Below are 24,483 nucleotides of genomic sequence, written 5' to 3' on the forward strand. Positions count from 1 at the left end.
GCATTCCCTGTCAAGAAGGCCAACCGCACAGACCGTGTTCCACCATGATCATCAGCTTGGATCCTAGAACTTGAGTAAGGAGAACAGGAAAAAGGGGAGAGGAAAAGACGGCAGAATTCTAGATCTGAGAAGTGTCAGGGGGAGGGGTACTGCCTTAGGCTTCACCTCATTTGGCTGCTCCTCAGAAATACAGCAATCAGAAAGCAAGGAGGACGGACGTAATGTACACAAGTAGGGAAGGTAAAGTTGGCACTGTGCTTAACACAGCGTAGACCAAGGTCTAGGGGGCTGGATGGCCTCCTTGGTTTGATATTTAAAGCCCTAAATTTATATTTGCCAGTGGTCTTCCCTACCATGACCTACGGGTCTAGATAAAATCCAAAGATTTGGGGGGAGGGGGTGGAACAAAGAAATCTGAGAGTGGGGAATGGATAGAATCCTAAACCAGAAAAGACAGCCCTGAAGGCCTTTAAAACCAAAAAAACAACAACTCTGTACACAGGGAAAGACATAGTCAAGTCCTAAAAGCAAAAGACGAGGAAGGAAAAGAACGAATCTTCTTGATGACAGTTCCTCTGAATACAGATGCAGTGAATTTATTTGGAACTTGGTTTCTCTCCTACTTTTTTTTCTCTCCTACTTTTTTTCTCTCCTCAAATATCAGGAAATTACCTTCACTCACCTCAGTAAACAACCGTCAATATTCCTCCCACAACAAAGCTGGCCTTAAGGGACAGATTTGCTCTCAGTCTGAACCTTCAACCTCTAGTTCCCACCTTCAACAAGGCATGGCTTCCCTTGGGGAAAGGTCAATAGGAAGCTAGCCAACAGCTTGGAGATGAGCTCCGCCTCACAGCAATCAGAGATTACATCACAATACCAGCCAATTCCATGCTGACACCAGGTGGGGAGGAGAAATCGGTTCTGGCCATGGAAGTAGATGGAGCAAGAGATCAAGCACTGGCCCCCAAAGGGACAGCACTGGATCACATACCAGTTTCATCGTAACATTCAGGTAGAACATCAAATATCTTAGAAATATGAGAAAAAGACAACAGAGCTGATTCCATGCTTGATTTATCAGGTATGTTAACATAGTTCACACCTATGGGCCCTCCTCTCTGGACCAAGATTCTCACTCTGGTGCAGGGGGGCCCTAGTGGTTTCTGTAAATATAGCATTTCTAGGAGGACTTCGTTCAGAAAGTCCAAGCTACCCCTCACCCACCTTCCCCAGACAGACAAGAAACAGCTTCACAATCCCAAATCTAGGGGCTAGCTTTTGGATTTTGTTTGGTCTTCTTGGAGAAGGACAATGGCAGAACTGGGGCATGTACTTCACCAAGGTAGTCTCCCAGACAGCTCTGCACGTTATAAAAGCACCAACAAGAGAGAAGGAGAAGGGGAGATAGATGGAGGAAAGCTACTGTCACCTAGGCAACTGAGTTCATCCATATGTTGACTCAGGAATTTCAAGAAATTCTAGTTGTTGAGGTTTCTTCCTTCCAGAGTAAATGCTTCCTACATCTTCCTATGGAGGAGACCCAAATCCAGAAGCTACAGTATCACTACCTTTGCCTAGAAGTCTCAACCCCACATCTCTCCATACCTCCTCCCTCCCTTTCCTCAAAGAGAAGAGAATATGGAAGACAAAGTCTGTTTTCTTTTTTTCTTTAATTAATTAATGTATTTATTTATTTATTTTTGGCTGCGTTGGGTCTTCGTTGCTGTGCGCGGGCTTTCTCTAGTTGCGGCAAGCAGGGGCTACTCTTTGTTGCGGTGTGCGGGCTTCTCATTGCGGTGACTTCTCTTTGTTGCGGAGCACAGGCTCTAGGCATGCGGGCTCAGTAGTTGTGGCTCACGGGCTCTAGAGCACAGGGTCAGTAGTTGTGGCGCACGGGCTTAGCTGCTCCGCGGCATGTGGGATCTTCCCGGACCAGGGCTCGCACCCGTGCCCCTGCATTGGCAGGCAGATTCTTAACCACTGTGCCACCAGGGAAGTCCCCAAAGTCTGTTTTCTGAATATGGCACTCTTCCTTCCCCTAAAGGAGCTTTTTACTCACCCTTTATAGGAGTTTTTCCTAATAGTAAAAGCAATGGGTTTTCACTATTAGGGAAGCCCATATTCTCATTTACTGAATGACCTTGGGCAAGTCCTTTAACTTGTTTGGGTCTTGGATTCCTCATATATGTAAAGAGTGGGGTGAGGGGGGATGGTGGTGTTTGTGTTAAGTGTGGTGAATATTCTGTGGAGTAGCTCATGCTAACTTCATTCTACTCTTTTCCTAATTGCAGAGGTTAAAAAGCTAAAAACTACATTTCCCAGAATCCCTGCAGATGGGTTTTGGCTATAATTCAGGTTCTGCTAATTAGAATCAGACTCAAGATTAGATCAAAGTATGGCAGTGATCATACTTCTGTCTCCTTCACTTGTCTCTACAGGAGCATTTTGGTTTCATCTTCCAGTTAACTGGGTGCTGGTTCTGGTAGCAGCAGCTGCTGCTTCTTGATTCCAGCTTACTGATCCCTAGATAGCAGATTTAGAGCACTCAATCTGATAGTGACTCACAAGCAGGAGTTCCCTTGGTGGGTCAAATCTAGGTCTAGATCCCGACTCCTGGAGGATGAGCCTAGAGCATGCTCCCTCAATTCGCCTAACAATTTTTAAGTCCAATTCCCTATATTAAATACTTCTCTATTAAACATACCTAGGGTTTAGCATGGCCTAGGTTCAGTGTAGAAATCACTCTATCTGACACAGTACTGTCAGATGATCCTAAGAGAGTAGTTGTGAAGGAGAAAGAAGAGAATTATTCACAAAGCATATTCCCTGAGTCAGAGTCTTCTGGGGAAAAATGGGCAAAATGGGGAAGCCTAGAACTTTAAAATACATTTGCCCAAGACAACCTCCTTCACTTCTTCCTTTTTTACAACCTTCCTGTACTTTCTCCCTCCCACTCTAAGCTCCGAGGGGTGTTGAACTGCTCACATAAGTTGGAAGGTTGAGTCAGCACATGCTTTCCTTTCCATCCCTATATTCTCTGTAAGCTTTTACTCTGCTGAGGATAGCATTACCTGCCCAAGCCCAAATATATTCTCTAGGCTTGGGCTAGAAAGGGTACCAACTGTCTTCCTCAGCAGCAGGAAGTATGTTTTACATACTCCAGGTGGTAAAGAACCAGGGCACAACAGTCCTGACAGCCCTGCACTGCTAATAAGTGAAGATACATTTGGCCTACAAGATCCCAGTTTATCTTCTTATACCAATTTCTGATTGAAGTAACGAACCACCAGCTTCCTGTAGCAGGACTGGGGACAAACTGAAAAACAAGGTCAAATCGAAGTGATATGCTTGGTGGGGATGGGGTACTTCCCACCAGTCCTCAGTAACGCTAACTGAGCCCAGGAGCCATAACACTAGACCTAAGGCTCAGTTAGTTTTCAGAATGAAGTTGTTCCGAAGAAAACAAAAGGTTCCAGCAAGAGGAATCTGTGTGAGACACACAGGCAGGAAGCAGAGCTGAGCCACCAGCAACTAGAATAGAAACAGGAAATGGGCCCAGGAACAAGCATACAGTAATCTGCTGCTAGCAGCACAGGCTCCAGCAGGCGCCAGGCAGTATCAGGGCCAAAGCAGCGTGACTAAGATGGAGAAGCAGATTGGCTAGTCCTGCCAGAGAACCGGCGTTCTAGAGAAGGGACAGCTACTTGCACACAGTACATGCTGCTCTGAGCAGTCTGGGCAGATATGTGAGAGGGGGTGGGGATTTCCTTTATGAGACTTTCTAAGAGCACCTGGATTACAATTCAAGGGGAGCAAGCATAGATACACAGTCAGATGTAAAGAAAACAGGTCACCAACCTCAGAATGGCCCAGCTTCTCTGGGTACCAAAATTGCTAGTGACATTTCTGTTATCCCTTTAAAAATAAGCCATCGAAAACCTAGGCAAAAACCGTTGGTCCTGCCTCCTTTTACCATGAAATGTGATGAAAGGAAACACTAACAGTGTAAAATTAAAATCCTTCACAAACATTCCAGTTTTTTAAGCCTTTAGAGAATTTCTGTCATTCTGCCCCCCCGCCCCTCACCAATAAACCTAGACAACAAAAAGCTGGTCCCCAAGATCAAGTAGGTAGCAAGAACCTAGGGGCTAGTCAACAAAGGTTTACTAAGTATTTGCCTGACACAGGTATTAGACACAGGCCTGAGTACTCAAGCAGAAGTACCAGCATAATGCTACGTCAACATGAAGAAAATGGGAAGAAGTCCCAGAGAAGGTATTTCACAGCTAGGTTTTGAAGCCAAAGTAGAAGTTTGCTGGGCTTTAAAAAAAAAAAAAAAAAAAAAGTTGGGGGTGGGGGGGAAGCAGAGATCACACACACACCTTAAGCAAAAGGACAATGGCAGGAAGGACCACGGCTTGTGAGGAGCTTAAGGCACACGCGAGTGGCCAGAGATGAGGTTGCAGAGGTATGCTGGGAGTTGTAGATGGCCCCATAATAGTGTCTGGACTGTAGGCACAGGGAGTCAGGGCCCCCAGAGCACCCACAAAACAACTGGTTTACTAGACACGGTAAAATTTATTGTATTCCAAAGTCTCTGGCATGATATTTTATTTGAAAATATTACTCTCAGCTTTCAGGGTCTAACTCCTCCTTGCTTCAGAACCATAAGACACATGAATCACCTGGAGATCTTGTTAACAGTGTTGGATTCAATAAAGCTAGTGTGGGGCCCAAGAATCTGCATTTCTTGCAAGCTCCCAGGTGATATCTGTGCTGCTAGATAATGGACCACATTTTCCCCAGTACCAAGGATCTAACCGATTAAAGTTTTAGCATTAATCAGGACACTGCTTTAAAAAAAAAAGGCACAGGGACTTCCCTGGTGGCGCAGTGGTTAAGAATCCACCTGCCAATGCAGGGGACACTGGTCCTATCCCTGTTCCGGGAAGATCCCACAGAAGTTGCCACGGAGCAACTAAGCCCGTGAACCACAACTACTGAGCCTGCGCTCTAGAGCCCGTGAACCACAACTACTGAGCCTGCGTGCCTCAACCACTTGAAGCCCACGTGCCTAGAGCCCGTGCTCCGCAACAAGAGAAGCCACCGCAATGAGAAGCCCACACACCACAACGAAGAGCAGCCCCCGCTGGCCGCAGCTAGAGAAAGCCCGTGCATAGCAACGAAGACCCAACGCAGGCAAATAAATAAATAAATAAATATTTTTAAAAAATAGACTTAAAAAATTTTTAAAAAGGCACAGAGCAGGCTCCCATACAACACAAGGAAACCAAAGAACCACTTTTGTCAACTTTTCAGTTTGAGGTGATTCCCCAGTTGGTTAGTACCTCCAGCAGGCCTGACCTATAGATTTGGCCATCTTCCCTCTCCCACTCCTCCCTGTGCCTTCAGTTCACAACTCATCTATGCCTCCATCACAGGCAGGTCTGGGCAAAAAAGGGAAATGGAAATACATTTATACTCTTCTTTTAGGACAAATCTAGTAAATGTTAAATGACAAAGGGTTCAGGCTTTTGGCTAAACATTAAGAGAGAATCAGATTGTCCATGACTTTCCTCTGCTGGGTGGGATGCTAAAGGAAATATTTCATCTAAAATATCAGAGAAAACTGGATTCAAATTCCAATTCCGAGCCTTAGTTTCTTCTTATGTAAAATAGAAGTGATTATTCAACTTAATACATTTCAATTCCTGCCTTTCCAGGAAGATTTGTTTTGGCTGTAGATCCTTTCCTGGCTTCACTCCTGCCCTCTAAGATTCAGATTCTACAAGAGTTCCCTCCCATTTCCTCTTTCCAGATCACTATAACCCAAGCTCTCAAGATTTGAGAACATCACAGTAGTAAAGCATGAGTGCTAATAGCTACTTTGTTGTTAAGTAGAAATCTAAAGAAGGGCTTGGAAACCCAAGTGATACAACAATATCTTTAGATAATTTAACAGACATTAAAAATCCTACTCCTGGGCTTCCCTGGTGGCGCAGTGGTTGAGAGTCCGCCTGCCGATGCAGGGGACACGGGTTCGTGCCCCGGTCCGGGAGGATCCCACATGCCGCGGAGCGGCTGGGCCCGTGAGCCATGGCCGCTGAGCCTGCGCGTCCGGAGCCTGTGCTCCGCAACGGGAGAGGCCACAACAGTGAGAGGCCCGCGTATCGCAAAAAAAAAAAAAAAAAAAAAATCCTACTCCAGCTCACCTCACTCCTGGCATCAACAACTTCCACACTTCCACTCCTATCTAACCACAGCAAACAAATATGGTTGAGATCTTCAATGGCAGTGTCTGAGACATTTTCAGTCAAGGATATATAGTGTCCCTTTTAAGCTAAACCAGTGTCCCTGATTCCCTTCTCTCGCAACTCCTGAAAGATGTGCCTGTTTATACCTTCCTAATGTTCTGCCAGCAGCGTCACCATTCTGTATCTATCTGCTTTATACACATGTGGGTCTTGAGATGAACCTAAGGAATTCAGGCCGATTCAGCTGCCTCCCTTTCCACGCCTTTCAAGGGTGCTCGTTACCCTTACACCTTTCCCTTGCTCATTTCCTTCCCTCCAGCCCTCAGAAATTAGGTCTTCTCCCTACCTCAGAAGTATTCCAATAACCTGCTTCATGACAAATCTAACTTTATATTCCTTGAAAATACTTTAGATGCACACCATCTTTGTCCCTTCCTTGGCTTCCAGAAATATGGAAATATGACATGATCCTGGTCCCCCTCCAATCTCTCCAGCTACGTGTTGGGCGCTTCTACTCAGTGACCACAGGCATTGTCCAGGGCTCCATCTGGCTCCTCTCTCCATGCTGCATGGTCTGGGTGGTTTAACTATTCCATGGTTTAACTTCATTCCATGGTTTAACTATTAACCACTATGCAGACAACTCTCAAGTTCTATCCAGACTCAGCTCTTACCCAAGTTTCAGTCTCCTATCTCCAACTAGTAACTAAGCATTTGTTTTTCGATATCTCACTATATGGGACTTAACTTCTCCTCAAAAATGCGTTTTCCTATTAACCTTTCTATTTCCGTCAATGAGATCCCCCCACCCCCGCCCCAACCCAGTATACAACATTGTTAAATTTTCCAGCCAGTAGAATGCAGTTATTCTCAGTTCTACAGATTCTTTCCTGTGCATCTCACAACTAAGACTAGGTGGTTATGTAAATGAGACAGAGGGGTAGAACTCCACTGAACACCAGAACTATTTCAACAGTTTAACTTATCCCCTTGCTTGCAGACTATCCCCTTTTCAAACTACACTACACACCAATGGATCATTTCTGTAAAACATTAATTTCATCATGCTATTGCCCTAATTACATATCTGCAGGCCTATGAGATAAGATCCAAATGGCTCCCTTATCCTACCAGGGCTCCAGCCCCTGTGATCTAGCTTTCCATCCTGTTTGTTACTCCCCACCCCGGGAAGCCTGATCCTGACCAGCCCCTCTAAGTGTCATCCACACTGCATCCCACCCCCACCGAGCCTCTGCTCAGGCTGTACTTTCCTTTCCAACCACCCCAATACATCCATACCTAGTTCATTCTAACTAAACTTCTGCCATGATGTCTTCCCTCTACTATTTAGACATAAATGGATCACTGAGTTCACCAAGCCCTGATAGCACTCACTGTAACATTCAGGCACACATTCTTCCATCTATTTTACTAATGAAACAGAGGAGGATCCTTGAGGGTTGCAAGCATGTCATACTCAGACTCACCAACTTAAGAGCTCAGATTACCTCAGAAGTCATCAAAGTTCAACCCTTGTCTAATGCGTATTCTGCCTCCTATATGACAACCACAGCAAACAGGGTGCCAGGTTTTACAGGTAAGACAGGGAACTTACCTACTTTTCTTTTTCTTTTTAAAATATCCTCAATACTCCAGATCACAAAGGAACTTGTATGTCACACTTGGGCTTAAACCTATAGGCAACAAGTACCCAGAGGTTTTAGAACAATAGTGTAACTTGCCAAGTTTGATTTTTTAAGATGATCACTCTGGTGATTATGTTGAGGACAGACTTGGAAGGAAAAGAAACAGGTCAGGACTCTGTAGCAAAACACCTGGTGAGAGATAATGGGGGCCTGAAAGAAAGGCAACGAGGAAGGACAAGGGATTTAAAAGCCATTTCTGAGGTAGACTAGGATTTGGTGAACAACTTATACAAGGGATCCAGCAATCAGTGCCACAGAGCTGAGAGCTCCCAGGGTGTGCTGGCAACGCAAGGGCTGCCCTAACCTCCGAATAAACTGCAGGGGGCACAGCTGCAGGCAGTCTGTCTCTCCCAAGGTCTCCCCTCCTTCATTTTCAACCCGCAGTCTTCCCTCCAGATCATCAAGAGGCAAACGACAGTGTAAGTCACCACCACTATTATTCAAGTTGCCACTGTGGCTTCCAAGTCTAGTCATTTTTTTCTTCCCTTTTCAAAGGACTACCAAAGCTCATTGTTATTCAAGTATGGTCTTTAGAACTACAGCACCACCTGAGAGCTTCTTAGAAATGCAAATTCTTGGGTCCTACCCCACAACTACTGAATCAGAATCTCTCTGGGTAGAGGTCAGTAATCTTGTTCTAATTGATCTCCAGATGATTCCTAATGCATGCTGAAGTTTGAGAAGCAGTGATATAGCTAACCTCTACCAGATCAAGGCTTTTAATCCTATATCCATTTTGCACCACTGAATGGAAACTCTATCCCAGGTACACTTTCAAGACTAACATGTAAATTTACAAATGTGCTGCAGTAAGAAAAATTTGGGAAGCAGTCATTACTCCAAGGAAACCACATACACTTGAATGAATCACTTAAATAGAAGCTTTTCAAGATGCAACTCCAAGTCATTCTCAAAAATGACTATAATCAAAAGTCAGAAACCAATTTACAGATGACTCCCTTACAGATTTTGACCCAAAATAAAGAAAACTGAAGACTTAACGAAACACCTAGAGATTTGCTCACCCACCCCTTACAAGAACCTTATTTCTTTTATTTTTTTTGGCTGCACCATGTGGCATGCAGGATCTTACTTCCCCTGACCAGGGATTGAACCATGCCCCCTGCAATGGAAGCACTGAGTCTTGACCACTGGACCGCCAGCAGGGAAGTCCCAAGAACCTTCTTAACATAAGGTGAAGTGGTAGCTATAAGATAATGACAAACCCCAACCCCATTTCTTCCTAAGGCCACTGTCAGGAAGCACAAATAAATTAATCTATCCTCTAAAATGAAGTTTGGGCATTCCCATATCAGTCTGTGATAACCGCTTTGCACTAGCAGTGAAAACAACAATCTGGTAATATGGTCACGCTGTCCCCTGTCAGCCATACACTTTTTGGATGATCAATGAACCTGCTCAGGTTTATTTGTTCAATGAGTTGGAACCTACTATATGCCAGGCACTATGATGGCATTGAGCAAGACAAAGCAAGTCTACCCTCACTAAGCTTGGAATAAGTAACTGAAATTACCCTTGAGATAAGCACTGACAAGAAGCATGGGCACTAAGATGGTCTATTACAGTAAAGGAACCTGACATAGTTTGGACTAGTGGATCTCTACAGGGGCTGTAAATCAGAATCACCCAGGACAGCTTCTAAGCATACCAAAGCCCAAGCCTCACCCCATATCGAACTCTGTGAACCCTGGCCATTGGTTTTAAAGATCATTTGCTTCCCAGGTAATTCTAACATGCAGCCAAGGTAGAGAACCACTGGTTTTGGGTATAATGCGATACGTGTTATGGGCACAGAGGTCAATAATACAATGCCTACCCTCCAAGAGCTTTCTGTCTAGTGGAAAAGACCCAACAACGTAGAAGTATCAGCAAAATACTCTAGCAAGATGGAGCAAAAAACCCTCAGATACAGGATAGTGCTTCTCTGGGCACAAGGGTAGGGAAGTGATCCCACTGGGCTATATAAGGTGCTTTTACCTGTTCCAGCAAGGTTTGGTTTCTAAAGATGGGTACTCAGGCAACTAATTATTTTTTATACCTTTTCATATATCTTAAATATTGCAGGCTTTTAAAATAATAAAATAAAAACTACCTTTAGGGACTTCGCTGGTGGCACAGTGGTTAAGACTGTGCTCCCAATGCAGGGGGTCCAGATTCGATCCCTGGTCAGGGAACTAGATCTCACATGCATGCTGCAACTAAGAGTTCACCTGCCACAACGAAGGAGCCTGCCTGCCGCAACTAAGACCCAGCACAACCTAATTAATAATTAATTAATTAAAAAAACTGTCTTAAGTCAGTGAAGGCATCATAGAAGTTATTTACGCTGATTTTTTTTTTTTTTTTTTTTTGCCGTACGCGGGCCTCTCACTGTCGTGGTCTCTCCCGTTGCGGAGCACAGGCTCCAGATGCGCAGGCTCCGCTGCCATGGCTCATGGGCCCAGCCGCTCCGCGGCACATGGGATCCTCCCAGACCGGGACACGAACCCGCGTCCCCTGCATTGGCAGGCGGACTCTCAACCACTGCGCCACCAGGGAAGCCCCTTAAGCTGAGTTTTGAAGCTTGATTAGGAAGGAGTTTTCTGAGGAAATGATCTTGAAGATGTAGTCTGAAATATGAACGGGAAAAGTTAGGAGGAAAAGTGTATTAGGCAAAGGGAAGATTGTGTGCAAGGGGCTGGAAGCAGAAAAGGCATGGGGCCTTACAGAAACTGAGAGGGCAGAGAGCAAAAAAGGATGAAGCAGAGGTTCTCAAAGTGCCATCCTTGGTCTAGCAGCATCAAGAATTTGTTAGAAATGCAAATTCTGAGACCTCACTCCAGACCTACTAAATCAGAAAGGGAGGGCGGGGAGGGGGGCGGAGAATAGCCTTTGTAATAATAAGGATTTTGGATTTTATTCTAAGATTAATGAAAAATAATTGAGAGGTTTTAATAGAGGGATAACATAATCAGGATAATAGTAGCTAAATGGTTTGGCATTAATAGCTGAGCAAAAACTCCTCAAAATCTAATTTTTGTAATAATCAGGATCAGAAACCATACTGAGCCTTTAAGTCAAGGGTCACAATCGTAATGCCTTTAGGGCTAAGCCAGAAAAGCGAATGACTGAAAAGAGGGATGTGGAACACTGATGGGGCTGCACAGCATCTGCTCTGGAGCCAAACAAACACGTGCTGAGTGGAGGGATTCACTGGCGAACTTAGGGCTCCCTTAACACACCTGCTGAAGAAAGGAGTGGGCCCCTTGCAGGGAATCCAGCCTTCTCCCTTCTTCAGATGTGACTATTTCCCCAGCCTGGCTAGGCAAATCTGGCATCAAACCAAAATTTCGAAGAGTAAACCACCTTTTGTTTCTTTGTCCAAGTAGCAGAGGGATAAAAAGCAATTCAACAAACAAGATGCCAATAACCCAGCCTGCTCACCTCTCACACGGAGTTTCTACTACAAAGCAAATGACCCATTTGTATGAATCTACAGTAGAAGCCTGAACTTGGGAATGCTCCTTGTGATAGGCTAACCCAGGAACAACCCTCTCCTGGGCCCAAGAGGCTACCAGTGTCTTCACTTCAGAAGGTCAAATCAAGCTCTTGGATTCAACAGTATAAGGCCCTCAACCCTCAAAAGACACACAACATGTTTGTATGCTAGGTTTCTCAGGACTAAAAGCTATCAAATACAGTCCAATCAAAAGGTCACTAGAAACAAGCAGAAACTTTTTGATGAGGAGCAACTTACAGCACTGGTAGAAATCCACCGATCTGGATTCTTGCCACAATATTGTGTACCTCACCCAGATTTAGCTACAGACCATAGATGATGAGGGAGTGGTTACACAGTTCTGACTGAATCAGGTTAAAAAGCACATTCCAGTGAAGTTCAGGATGCAGAAAAGGATTGCAACAGACATTAATGAGACGGGAACAAAGAGTGATTGCCTTATTCAGACACTTCCTCCCCCAATTCCTCAGCTGAGAAAGTCAACAGTCTCTGAAGTCCCATCTGACAATAGCTATTCATCCTGGCCTGGGAAGCCTGAATTACAGGTGCTGAGGGACTCCACAGACCTTGCCCTACTAAGGTTATGGTTCAGAGATCTTCAAGGGAAGCCATGGAGGCTTCACGATGAAGTGAGTTCCTGCCTCCCACCTATTCCTTAAAGATCCCAAAACCATTTTCCCCAAAGTCAGAATAAATGAAGAGACAAGCTTCAAATCCAAGTAGAATCAAAATTTCAAAAGAATCTTATTTGCACCTGTGGCTGAATTTCCATTTCCTAAACTGAAGCCAGATTTGTAATGGCAGGTTTGCTACCTGCAGTCTTACTAGATTTCAGAACATCCCATTTTATTCCTGTGCCCAGCCTAAGTGACTTGCCTACGTGTACCGGCAGAGCTAAGACGAAAGGTAAATGTTCCCAGAACCAGCCTACTATTTAATAGTTGGTGTTAACTGCCTTTGAGTATCAAGTATAGTCCCTCTAAGATGATGATGATAACAGCTGACATTTATGGAGCACCTACAAGCACCAGTACTCTCTTTATATAAACTTATTTAATATTAACCTCTCCATGAAGTGGGTACTTAAGAGTTTCATTTTACAGATGCAAAAACTAAGGCACGGAGAGGTTAAGTGACTTGCTCAAGGATCCAGAGTTAGCGGCAGAGTCAAAATGCAGACCCAGGAACTCTGAGTGTAGAGCCCAAGCTCTAAATCAGCAAACCACACTGTCTTTCTCAGGATACTGTCAGTCCATTCTACAAACACTAACCAAGCATCTGGGCACCAAAACCTCTACTAGACGAAAGCACCTATTCACACAAAACAACAACTAGCAAATCTGCTTTTACTCCGCCACGCTCAATGTGACAATCCATGCTGAATGCACCCCAGATCCTACCTCCCAGCTTACCGCTCAGACAAACACCTAAAAATTAAGCCCTCAAAAGTAAGATGAACAAACAAAAAAACTTTAAAACAGTGTTTAGATCTCTAAACAGAGATCACACACATATTCCTCCCTGGGCAGGCAACCAAAACAGACATTCTATAAGGTCAGTCCATAAATTCCTATTCAGAATTTTGAGCCTGAATTCAAGGAATAGCTCATCATTCATTTAGCTCAATACCACCAAAACATCCAATCAGAAACTGGTTTTCTTTGCTTTTCTCTCTGCCCCCATCATCTTTTAGAGGGTGGCAGAAATACTCACAGGCAAGCTTGAAGGTCTTGACTGAAGACTCAGGTTCATATCTTCTTGCCCTCCCTTACTGGAGGTCATTGAGGGGGCTGAGGATGCCTGAGACCCAAATGAATCTTGAGATAACTCCTAAAACAAGAAAAACAAAAGCTGTGAGAGCTTGGTATTGATAAACCAGGCAAGCTTGCTTCATGATGAAAGGCCTATGGGACTCTCTTCAACAGGGGAAGCTAGGTGTGAGAGACTGCCCAATCACACACAATATTACCCAAAGGCAGAAAAAACAAGCTGTGGCTCTTAAGAACGTCAACAGTGGACATAAGACTCTCTGATGGCACTCCTGACCATTTATCACCACCCACAGAACGCTGTTACTTGGGGATAAATGCTAAAGTCTAGCTAACTACAAGTTATATCTATCAAGGAATGAGACCACCTGATTCAAAAACACCAACAAAAAACTCACGCTAGGACCTCTGCATTAAAATGAGTACTGCTTCCTTTAAAGATATTTATTCCAACAATGCCATCAATGCACAAAATCTTTAATGGACCTGTCATCACTCAGTCATTCTCCTCTTTCTGCTCCTTAAAGAATAAAGCCCAAATTGTTATTTAGACTTTATCACCTACCTTGTTCATAGACATGGCTACAGATGAATTTTAGCTATTTCCCCAAATCAAATCCACTCTCAAAAAAATAAAGAGATTTGCTACCACTGAGACTATTCTAAAGAATGTGATGTCAGCTCTGACAGCAGTTTCAAATGAAGGGCTCCAAAATATTTTGAGCAATAGCAGAATGGAATGGCAGTTGGATGAATGTACAGTACAGCCTCCCAAAGCGACTGTTTTTAAAAAGACCAAACTAACTTGGATGCTCAAGTTCTGAATTCTGAGTTAAAAAAAAAGAAAAAGAAAAAAAAAAATCAGTCCCATTATCTTTATCTCTTTTCTGCCTATGCAACTCTCCACTGCCCTATTTCATGAGTATGGAGAGCTACAGGTTTTTATGCAGTTATATCTTTATTAGTTTCAATTAGAGAACCAATTTTGTAAGGCAAAGTTCTCATGACACCAGCCCCCAAAGTCTGCGGTCACACATAGGGAAGGGCATGAGGAAGGGGCCTCTTACCTGTGGTGGAGGGAAGCGCTGCTGAGAATAGGCAGTTTGCTGTGACTGCTGAGACTGGGGCTGAGGGTACGCAGCCTGCTGGGAAAGCGTCGAGGATGCTGGCTGCTGAGGTGGCGGCTGCTGGTAAGGAGACTGTGCCTGCGGCTGTGAGTAGGGGGGCTGGCTCTGGGGGTGCTGCTGGGTGGTGGACTGCTGGGTGGGGTACGGGGTTGGGGACTGCTGATGGGGGGGCTGGGATGGCTGCTGGGAATACGGAGGCTGAGAGGACTGGAGCTGCGGTGGCTGAGACTGAGGCTGCTGCTGATATGAAGGCTGGGCGTGAGGGGTCTGGGATGGTGGCTGCTGGGAGTAGGGCTGCTGCTGCTGCTGGGGGTGAGGGCTTTGCTGGTTGTAATATGGAGCCTGGCCCTGCTGACCATACCCGCTGGGGCCTGGCTGTCCATAAGGTGGAATCTGTAAAAGGAAAGGATACTTTTAGCACTGACCCTTCTGGATGAAGAAAGATGATTATGTCAGAAGCCATGCCCTGAAGATGGGTATACAAAGCTGGCAAGCCAAGCCTCACATTTAGAAAGCCCAGGGTTTTTCTACCAACCCTGTTAAACTGAGCCAGGAAGGACAGCCAGGCTGGGTTCCTAGTTGGTTTGTTCTTAAGTGGATCACATTCATTCGCAGAAAATTCACACTATTTAATAAAAATATGGTCAACTTACAAGAGTTCAAGAATAGCTGTTTTCACCAATGAGTCTACTCTTTTTATCATGGCCTAGACTGTTTTTATAAGCGCTAGGAATCTGTATCCTAGCCACAACGAAGAGTCAAGAGCAGCCTGGCTCAGCCGACTGAAAACCTAGGGTTTAGTAAGCCAGATGGTATATGCCAATCACTAACCTACCCTGGTTCTCTTTTTCATTTAGTCTTCATTCAAAACGTATCTGACAGCCTACTTGCTTACTTGTACCAGGCACTACTCTAGGCACCAGGGATATATCTGGCAAGGAGGGGGGAAAAAAAGACCAATAATATCCTTCCCAACTCTCCTCCATTTTCTCATTGAAAAAAAAAAAGTGATTTTATATAAGGGCATACTTTGCTTTCAAGTCTTAGAAGTAAAGTTACGTCTTATATTCTATCCCTCACCATTTTCAGTATGAATACCACTCACATATAAATGGTAGAAAATGCTGTCAAAACAAAAAATGGCAATAAAAAGATGATGGTGCGGATGGTCAGATAAAAGGAGATGAGTAAAATCTTAACATCTGCAATAGCACTGTTAGCATCTTTACTGTTCAATCCTCCCTTTTCCTGCTACTCCCAGTCCCTTCTAAACATTCACTTTAAACCAGACAGCTGTATGTTGAAGGCCTTGAGAACATGAAGGGCCTCTTCTCTCCCCAGGGCACATGGTATGAGCGGTTTTTCTTGGTAGCAGTGGATTGATTGGTGTTCAGCCACTGCCTTTTTCTTTCTTCCCACTTCCTTCAGAGATCGCCATTCAGTGGGTACAAGCAGGCCAGCCAGGTCAAAGAAGACAGATACGTATAGCAGGTGGCCAGGGAGCAGTTTTCCTTCAAGCATACATGCGATGGTGACCACAACCTTGGCCTTGTACATAGCACAGTGAAACTAACTGAGTCAGTTGGCCTATGTTCCTTTCAAGAGGTTTGGAAGCCAAAGACACATTCTGATTCTATAGCTGAAGACCAGATCTTGGACAGCAACAAGGATTGAAGTAATCGGAGTCAACATCTACCTGCTGTGCATAAGAGAGGCCGCCCATGGTACTCTGCGCTCGGCCCTGCATGGTCATCGGGTACCGCTGCGGGGTCTGGGACCCATATGGCTGCCCTGGGTACCCATGTCCTTGCTGCGGTCCTGATGGAGGTCCCTGTTGTTGCGAGTATGGGTTAGTCCCGCCATATGGCTGAGGTCTCATCTTGCCCATCTGATCCATTGGACTGGATGGCTACAAAATAAAGAGCATTTCATTAACCTGAAGCTTTGATGTCCTCTAGCCAATATGAACACAAACCTTGGCATACAGGTCTGTATGCCACAAAGGAAAACAGTTACTATGAAATAAAGTAATGGTATAGACCCAATAACCCTCGAGCAAGTCATTTAACCTTCCTCAGAACCTTGATTTTGTCATATGTAAAATGGAAACACCACCAGTTTGTGAAAGCATCTTCTAAGCTATATACTACTTTATAAGTGTGGTACTACTTGAGATCCAAGGAACGGGCCAGGTGTGGAGCAATGAATACACGTACTCTATGGTACAGAAAAATGAGAACAAAGGCCCTTCAGCTGGGAGGGGATGGTGCTGCTATACTCTGCCATGATCCTGTTCAATAACACCAGAACTGATGCTTTAATACTGTGGTAGGGAATTCAAATACACAAGCCTCTAGATGTTTTTATTCTTTAAACAGTGGAAACTTATTTCCTTGCACATCCAGAGCCCATTTGTGCTATGGCACGAGGACTTAAATTTATGCTTTCTTCCAACTGGGTATCATAGCTAAGTTACAGTTGTTGAGGGAATTGTGACCCCGAATTTATTTAGAGCCTTGTACAACTCAACTGAAAAGTTCACCTCCTTTAATATTCAAGAGCTTAAGGGTGTAAGGCAGGTAGAGAGTATGTCTCTCTAAAAAACAAGATGCAGAGGTACCAATAATGGAACCTCAAAGCTCATAGGTATTTGGCTACAAACATAATTTCCAGCTCTTTGTGGTGCAACAGGATCAGTCAACTCATTCACTTTCTGACATAATTTTATCTTACTGGAGCTACGTAGAACAGAGGCCCAGCACACTTTCCCCTCCCAGAGATGCCTACCTATATCTATTGGTGGTGAGAAGGGAAGGAGTATCTCTAAGCACTTAAATAGATACACCCAAGTTGCCAAGTAGGCCTGCACCTGACGTAAAACCTGAAAACTGAATCTTAAATTGGGGATGGGGAGTAGGTATTAAGGAATTCAGTGGTTCTCAAACTTCAGAATGCATCAGAATCACCCGGAGGGCTTGTTAAAACGCACACTGCTGGGACCCATCCCCAGGGTACGATTCTGTAGGTTCAGGGGTGGGCCTAAGATATGCATTTATAGCAGTTCCCAGGTAATACTGATGCTGCTGGTCCAGGGACCACCATACTTTTAAGAACCACTGGCCTAGATTACACCTAGGGTCCCTTCTGGTTCTATTATTCTATAATTAATAAATTATTCTAATATATTTTTTTTGCAGCACACTACCTAAGTGTTTTATAATAATGAAGAAGTCGAGCTGTCGTGAGGAAAATGGATAAGATAAAAAGCCACAGAGACTATTCTTCTAAATACTAACCGAAAAAAAGCAGAAACGAAGTTCTCTCTTAGGCTGCAGCTGAAATCTCACCTTAAAAGGTTAACACTGAAACCTCTCAAGTTTCCAAACTACGAGAATCATAGTAAAACCGTGTCCCAAATCACTACTACATGTCAATATTATTAAAGTGTTATTTCCAACAATCATAACTAAACAATTTTTGCCCAGACCTGCCTCTGTATCAGAAGCTCCAATAACATTCCCAATCATAACTTTGGAGCCACGTGGATTCTTTTGAGCCTGTTTAGGAAGTTCAAATTCAACAACCAAACTAGTGAGTAATAAATAGCATGTGGTCTTCCCCAGATACACCTGGCAATGGAGCCAAAACATCACCATTCTCTCCTACAAAGAGCTCAGGGGCTTACACAGCCACATCATGCCGCAAATAACAAGGAGATCCTCATCTTATCCTAGACTGCAGCTGCTGTCCACGTGGCCCCCAGGTGAAGAGACTACATTTGCTGAACAGAGACCAGCCCACTCTGGGTATCTCTGTCAGTCTAGATCTCCTCAACACACAAGGGGCAGTCATTACCATGGTTACTACGGAGCTTCTAGAGCAGCAGCTATTAACCACAGCTACCGATCAGATGTGAGAAGCTGCACAAATGCCTGGGCCTCTCCCTAGAGATTCCAATTTAGCGAGTCTAGAAAGGCTTGGCTCCCTCCCCCTAAACCCCTTAAGATCCTTGGATGATTCGTGTGTCGGGGGAGGGGGCAATGCATGGCTTGTGGGATCTTAGTTCTTAGTTCCCCAACCAGGGATTGAACTCAGGCCACGGCAGTGAAAGCGCCAAGTCCTAACCACTGGACTGCCAGGAAATTCCCTAGTTCTAACATATATTACTAGCTGAGAACCAGTGATCTAGAGAAACACTGCCCAATAAAATTTTCTGTGTTGTATGACTATTAAGTACTTGAAATATGCCTAGTGTGACTGAGGAACTGAATTCTTTTTATTTACTTTAAATTCAAATAACCACATGTAGCTGGTGGTTATACTGGATTGCACAGTTCTAGAGCAATACTCACAAATCATTTTCACCTCTCCCTGCTCAACAACAGCCCCAAACTTCCTACCCACTACATCAGGTACAGTATCAAATAGAAAGAGCAAAGAAAGTAATAAATCGACAGACTTGGGTTCAAATCCTAACTCTTGTCACTGACCTTGAGCACATCAATTCTTTAACTAAAATGCACATAACTGGGGCTTCCCAGGTGACGCAGTGGTTAAGAATCCACCTGCCAATGCAGGGGACACGGGTTCGAGCCCTGGTCCAGGAAGATCCCACATGCTGCGGAGCAACTAAGCCCGTGCATCACAACTACTGAGCCTGTGCTCTAGAGCCCATGTACCACAACTACTGAAGCCCGCGCGCCTAGAGCCCGTGCTCCGCAACAAGAGAAGCCTGCGCACCACGACGAAGAGTGGCTCCCACTCACCGCAACCAGAGAAGGCCCACGTGCACCATCAAAGACGCAACACAGCCAAAAAACAAAAACAAAAAAAACATAAAATGCACATAACACACTTCACACAGTGCCTGGTACTTAAACACCCAATGAATAGTAGCTATTATCAATTATGATAAATAGTGCTTCTGCCTGGCTCTAAAATGGGCCACAGTGCTCCAGTTCTACGCATTTTTCAGCCTCATGCCAGACTTCCCACATGTCCAGCTCTGCGCAATAGTACCCTGCCCTGCCCTCCTGTCCACAATGGCTTCCACCAGCAGAAACCCAACCCTTCAACATGAAGCCACTTCCCACTTCTTTAGCACATTCTGTTCTTTCACACTTCTAAATGTCCTATTGTAAAATCAGTCAGAATCATAGGTTTAGCACTTAGTTGTCCAGCTAACTGACTGCATCTCTCGAGACTAAGTTCTCAGAAATCGGAGATCAGGTATTTTATCTTCAAAGTCCCCCGAAAGACCCCAAGTGCAGAACTAGGGCTCAGGAACTTCACTGTGCCAGGCTGCCCTACTTTAAGAAGTGGGTAGGGGATACTATGGGAAGAAAGCCTAGATTAAACCACCTAGCCAAAGGGCCAGGGACACCCCTAAACCAGGTTATGACTTTGAGGGCAGAAAAAAATGGGGACTGAACTGAAAAAGCAAAGGGGAGGGTAGAACAAACAGTCAAGGAAGAATGAGCACACCTCTGAGGAGACTCTTAAGTGCCATCCTTAAGTGCCTCTCTCCTATAACCAGAGAGGTCTTCAAACCACACAGGCATCCACAAACACACTGCTTAAAAACAAAAGGCTAAAGGCAAGTTACTCCCCCCTACCCACCACCCCCGCCCCATGTCTCACATCAGGGTGCCTGCACTCCCAATTGAGGACAGCTACTAAAGGGTTCAAGGATTCTTCCATTACTTTAGAAACTCCTTGCAGACTAAAAATAAACGCAAGTTAAAAAAATTCTTATTCTAAAAAATGAAATTAAGACATTTCCCTTTCCTGGACATCAGATTTCTGACCCCTTCCCTTCACTAAAGGGTTATAATAAACGGAATACACAGCTTAGCAACTAAAATATATTCAGTTCAACCAGATTAATCTGGTCTCATGTCAAAGTTAAACATCTGCTCATATCAGAAGGGGAGGTAGGCAGGGACTGAACTCACACTTCTGACATTTAAAACCATTGTGAAAGATTTGTGATTTGCAGTTATAGATGAAATGTCATCTTCCAATCTTTCATAACAGAGAAGGGGCCTTAAATCTTCACTAATCAGTTTTTTTGGAAAGTAGCAATTTCAGCCGAGAAAAATGCTTACTACATACAAGACAGAAAAACCAGTATCAGCAGTCTGCAGGCACCAAGGAAGAGGCAGAGGATGGGAAACACCAAAGAGCCAGAGATTCCTCTCTGGGAAAGACAGAGAGGAAATCCCTTCAATGGGAAACCACAGGAGTAGATTACTGTGATTACACTTCAAAAGCAAAGGCTCTGCCACAAAGACACATAATTGAGAGGAAAATGCTGCCCCCTTGATCAGGGCAGTCGGGCCCCCTGCTATATACTCTCCTGCATTCATAAAAAATAAAAATAAAAAAGAGGAAAAGAGCCATAAGAAAACCCCCATCTCTATTCACCACTTATCTCTTTCCAGATCACTGGACGTCTTACAAACTGCCTGCCAAATGAAATGCATCAAAAGTTGCAGTTTCCCTAGGCATCAAAGGCAAGGATGCCTAGCAGGCTGGTCCCTTTGAATATATTCAGAACAAACAGCTTACAGACTAACCACTTGCACAGAGTTTCCCTGCTCTAAGCAAATGGAATTAAAAGCCCCTCCAGATCAGAGGGCTAATGGAATCCCTTACAACTTATTGCACCAAGGAAAGCCATAACGACCTAAGGGGTTGCTGAGATATAACACACTGGACTTCAAATTCTCCAACTTCTGATCACAACTGATTGAGAAGAGAGCAGAGAAGGCGGGGCCAGGGACTCCAAAGTGAGAGATACTGTTCCCCAAAATGCACCACACCACATGCAGTGGCACCAGGAAAGAGAAACTTCTTAATTTTCTTGAAATAAAAGTCCAACTGAGGAAAGTTCCAGGCTTCAGTCCCAATCCAAAGATGCAGAAAGGAAGTGACTGTGTAGCAAACCAAAGGAACCAGATTTGGTACCCAAGGACCAGCAAGAACATGACTGGAGAGAGATGGACTGGGCTGCCAAAAATGTGTCCATCAGAAAGCAGAAGTTTTGACTACCACTTGTCCTGTCACCCTAAATGCCAACTAGTTGAGGCTAGTAGAAACCTAGAATATTATTTCTTACTCACTGTGCTTTCAATTTATTCCTGGCCAGATTTGTTGTATGACTTTTAATAACAACAATAAAAAAAAGCATCCCTGGCTCTTTAACCAAAAGAACCACCTAATTGATTCCCACAGTAATTAACCTGCATTTTACCTCAGAGAGCGGTAGTTAAGGAAGTCGGCACTGCTATTTATAACTCATCTCAAATTGAGGGCAGACTGCCTAAAATCTAACACATCCCAGCTGTACTCCTGTTTGAACTGGGGCCAAGGGAATTTTTTAAAGCAATCTTGGCACCGAATGAATGACACCAACAGTATGAGAGCTCGAGCGGTTGTGTTGTGGTGACGTAGCACTGGAGGTGGAATGGGAGGGGGCCAGTGTACTGTGATCCCTCTCGTGCACGCCTGCTGCTTGCTGAGTCCCAGTACAGTAAGCTGGGAACCGCCCACTGAGAGCCAAACACAGGAAAAGGCTTTTCCTGTGGAACGCCTTGAAGTGAGAAACACATGGCTAATCTGCATAAACGCGAAGCCACACCACCCCTGCCAGGAAGGTTAGTGCTCGTAATCTCTGGCCATGAAGCTGGCTGCCTGGGAGGACTTGGACTGGCGCCTGATAACCCAGAAAGAGCCGAAAGAACAGATGGGTAAGGACCCCGGCAGAAAACAGCCCCAGGTCACGTGACTCGCCACATGGCCCCGCCAGCACAAACTATTGTCTGGCTGTGGAGCTCCCATACAAAGGCACCCAGCCTTGGCTTCCTGTGATTACAGGGACAGGCGGCAGCTGTTGATCCAGTTTCCCTATGGGACACTCCCCTACTGAGGAGCATTCCAGGGAGGGATAAATACAAAAGTTAAGGCCTCTCCCAACCAACGTGCTCTCAGCTTCCCGCAAGCTCCACGTGGCCCCACACTCAGATCTGAGGAAGGACCGAGTAGATTCCATAGACAGAACCACCCTTTGCACCCCGATACATGTGAGCTGACCAGCATAAATCATTCTCACAGTGCCCCCCTCCCCAGCCACACAGACATCTGTATCCTCATCCTGTTTTTTCTCACTCCTCCAGTACACTTCATGGCTTTGAAGACTGGTCTAGGGGCCCAACCCCAATCAAGGAAAAACTGCCCAGAAACCTGCATTTAGTTCTATCCCCAGACCCTGCCTCCTAAAATAAGGAGATTCCTTCCCTTCATTTTGTTTTGCATTTAAACAGTCATGTGCCCACTGTTTATGTGACCCAGGATAACAAGAGATTCTTCACTTCCTATTTGGCCTCACCAGAGACATCACTGATTTCCTGAAGCTATACTGATGATAAGAAAATAAAAATCTCTCATCAGATATACCAACACCTGACCCAGGAGATCAACCCACTCAGCCTATGTTTCTTATCATTCATAACCTGAGAATCACACCCCATTTTTCTACTTCACAAGAGACTGAAAACAATTCTTTCATTTTAGTTCTAGTTCATTCCAGTTCTCAACAAACTGGCCATATGCCTATGGTGAGAGAGGAATTACCAACAACTAGTTTACAACTACCACCTGAAAGAGACAGTTTTTTAAAAAATTCTTTCAACGTTCCATAAGTGTCCAAGTTGAATATAAATAAAAAACCCAAAGTCAATTAAAAGTTCTATCTACCCCATTCTGTTTACAGAAACGATTCTTGAAGATCAGGGCACATTCCCCTTTGCAGCCTTAAGTAAGAGCCCATTTCAAAGACATGACCTGAAGCATCAAGCTGACCGAACTCCTAGGAGGGGCTGCAACCTGACAACAGACTCAGGACCTTCCAACCCACACTGTCTCTAATGTGATAGAGAACAAGACAAGATGCCTGGCTCTCTCCCTGGCTCAGAGGTATTTAGGCTACTGTGCTCCATCTTTCCAGACCAGAAAATCAGAAAAAAACTCACTAAGGGTAGAAAAAAGAGACCAAAGGGGGAAAAGTCACTGAATCTTCCACAAAACTCAAATAAATTATGAGAGCCAACCGTAATAACTACCTCGCAGCTGTCCCCCAGAAGAGGCGTGACAGAAAAACCACAACCAGGTGGCTGGCATTTCTTTATTTCTTCGCTGGGTCCTGAAAGAGCTCTTCAAATAAAGCAAGTAGAGCATTAAAGTAATAAATTCCCCAACAAATGATAAAGTTCTTCTCATCCAGAGCACTTTCATTAGCCACCTTTCAAAGAGAAAGTGCTCTTCCAAAAATGATGATCCCTTTTTCGGAAGACCAAACTTAGCTAACCAATTTCTCCCAATTTCCAATGAATTACAAAAGCCTCTAAGAAAGACACATACCTTCTTGAGAAAGAATTCTTCAGGTACTACTTAAAACCCAGGTATATAATATATAAAACAGTAAGGCCCCAAGACAATGATTAAACAAGAATGAAATGCCATTTGATAAAATTAAACATCCCCTTGTTTACAACTTTTTAATCTCAAGAGTAAGACAGCATTACAACACGATGAAAAGAGTACACTAGACTAAGAGAATGCCTGAGTTTCAATCCCAGTTCTCTGACCAACTGGGGAGAGAGGGGTAGGCACTAATCAGGCTGTACCTAACCTCTTCAGCTACACACTTGAATCCCGCCCTCTAGATTCTGAATCAGCAGCTCTGGGATGGGGCCAGGAATCTCCTCAGGCAATTCTCATGTCCAGTCTGGGAGCATTTGGGCTGCATGGCCTCCCTCCAAATCTCCTCCCATCTCCAGCACAGAATGACCCTAGAACTCAGATGCACGTTCAGCTTCCTTAGCCAACCTATGGTCTGAAGAGGGCAGTGCCTGGCCAATAGAGAAAAACTAGGAACGGACCTCAGATTCCCAAATAAGCAGCATTCTCAAAGCCAAGATTTCCCAAATTCTTATACTTAATCCCCGACTGTCTTGTTCACCTGACCACCTATTACTAACAATACTATATGCTTTACTTATTTACCTTGTTCACTGTCTGTATCCTAGACTAGAACACAAACTC

At 44.5% G+C, this 24,483-nt stretch overlaps 1 protein-coding gene and 1 long non-coding RNA gene across 5 annotated transcripts in view; one reads left to right on the forward strand and one right to left on the reverse strand.

The window, feature by feature from the left end:
• ARID1A (AT-rich interaction domain 1A) overlaps positions 1-24,483 on the reverse strand; it is a 73,398-nt gene that overhangs the window by 27,742 nt on the left and 21,173 nt on the right. For 3 of the 4 annotated variants that reach the window (XM_033422494.2, XM_004266634.4, XM_012531902.3), the window contains exons 2-4: positions 16,076-16,288; positions 14,320-14,772; positions 13,197-13,313 (exon numbers count right to left, since the gene is read on the reverse strand). In XM_033422494.2, the coding sequence (XP_033278385.1) occupies positions 13,197-13,313; positions 14,320-14,772; positions 16,076-16,276 (771 nt within the window). In that variant the 5' untranslated portion in view covers positions 16,277-16,288. Of the gene's footprint in view, positions 1-13,196; positions 13,314-14,319; positions 14,773-16,075; positions 16,289-17,675; positions 17,806-24,483 lie in introns of those variants that run through there. The other variant, XM_033422493.2, reaches the window with a different exon arrangement.
• LOC125961456 (uncharacterized) lies at positions 969-17,712 on the forward strand. Its single transcript, XR_007472192.1, has 3 exons — positions 969-1,084; positions 16,000-16,054; positions 17,577-17,712. It is a non-coding gene; the product is annotated as an uncharacterized LOC125961456 (long non-coding RNA).

The sequence above is a fragment of the Orcinus orca genome, chromosome 1 (assembly GCF_937001465.1).
Source record: "Orcinus orca chromosome 1, mOrcOrc1.1, whole genome shotgun sequence".
NCBI classification, from domain to species: Eukaryota; Metazoa; Chordata; class Mammalia; order Artiodactyla; family Delphinidae; genus Orcinus; species Orcinus orca.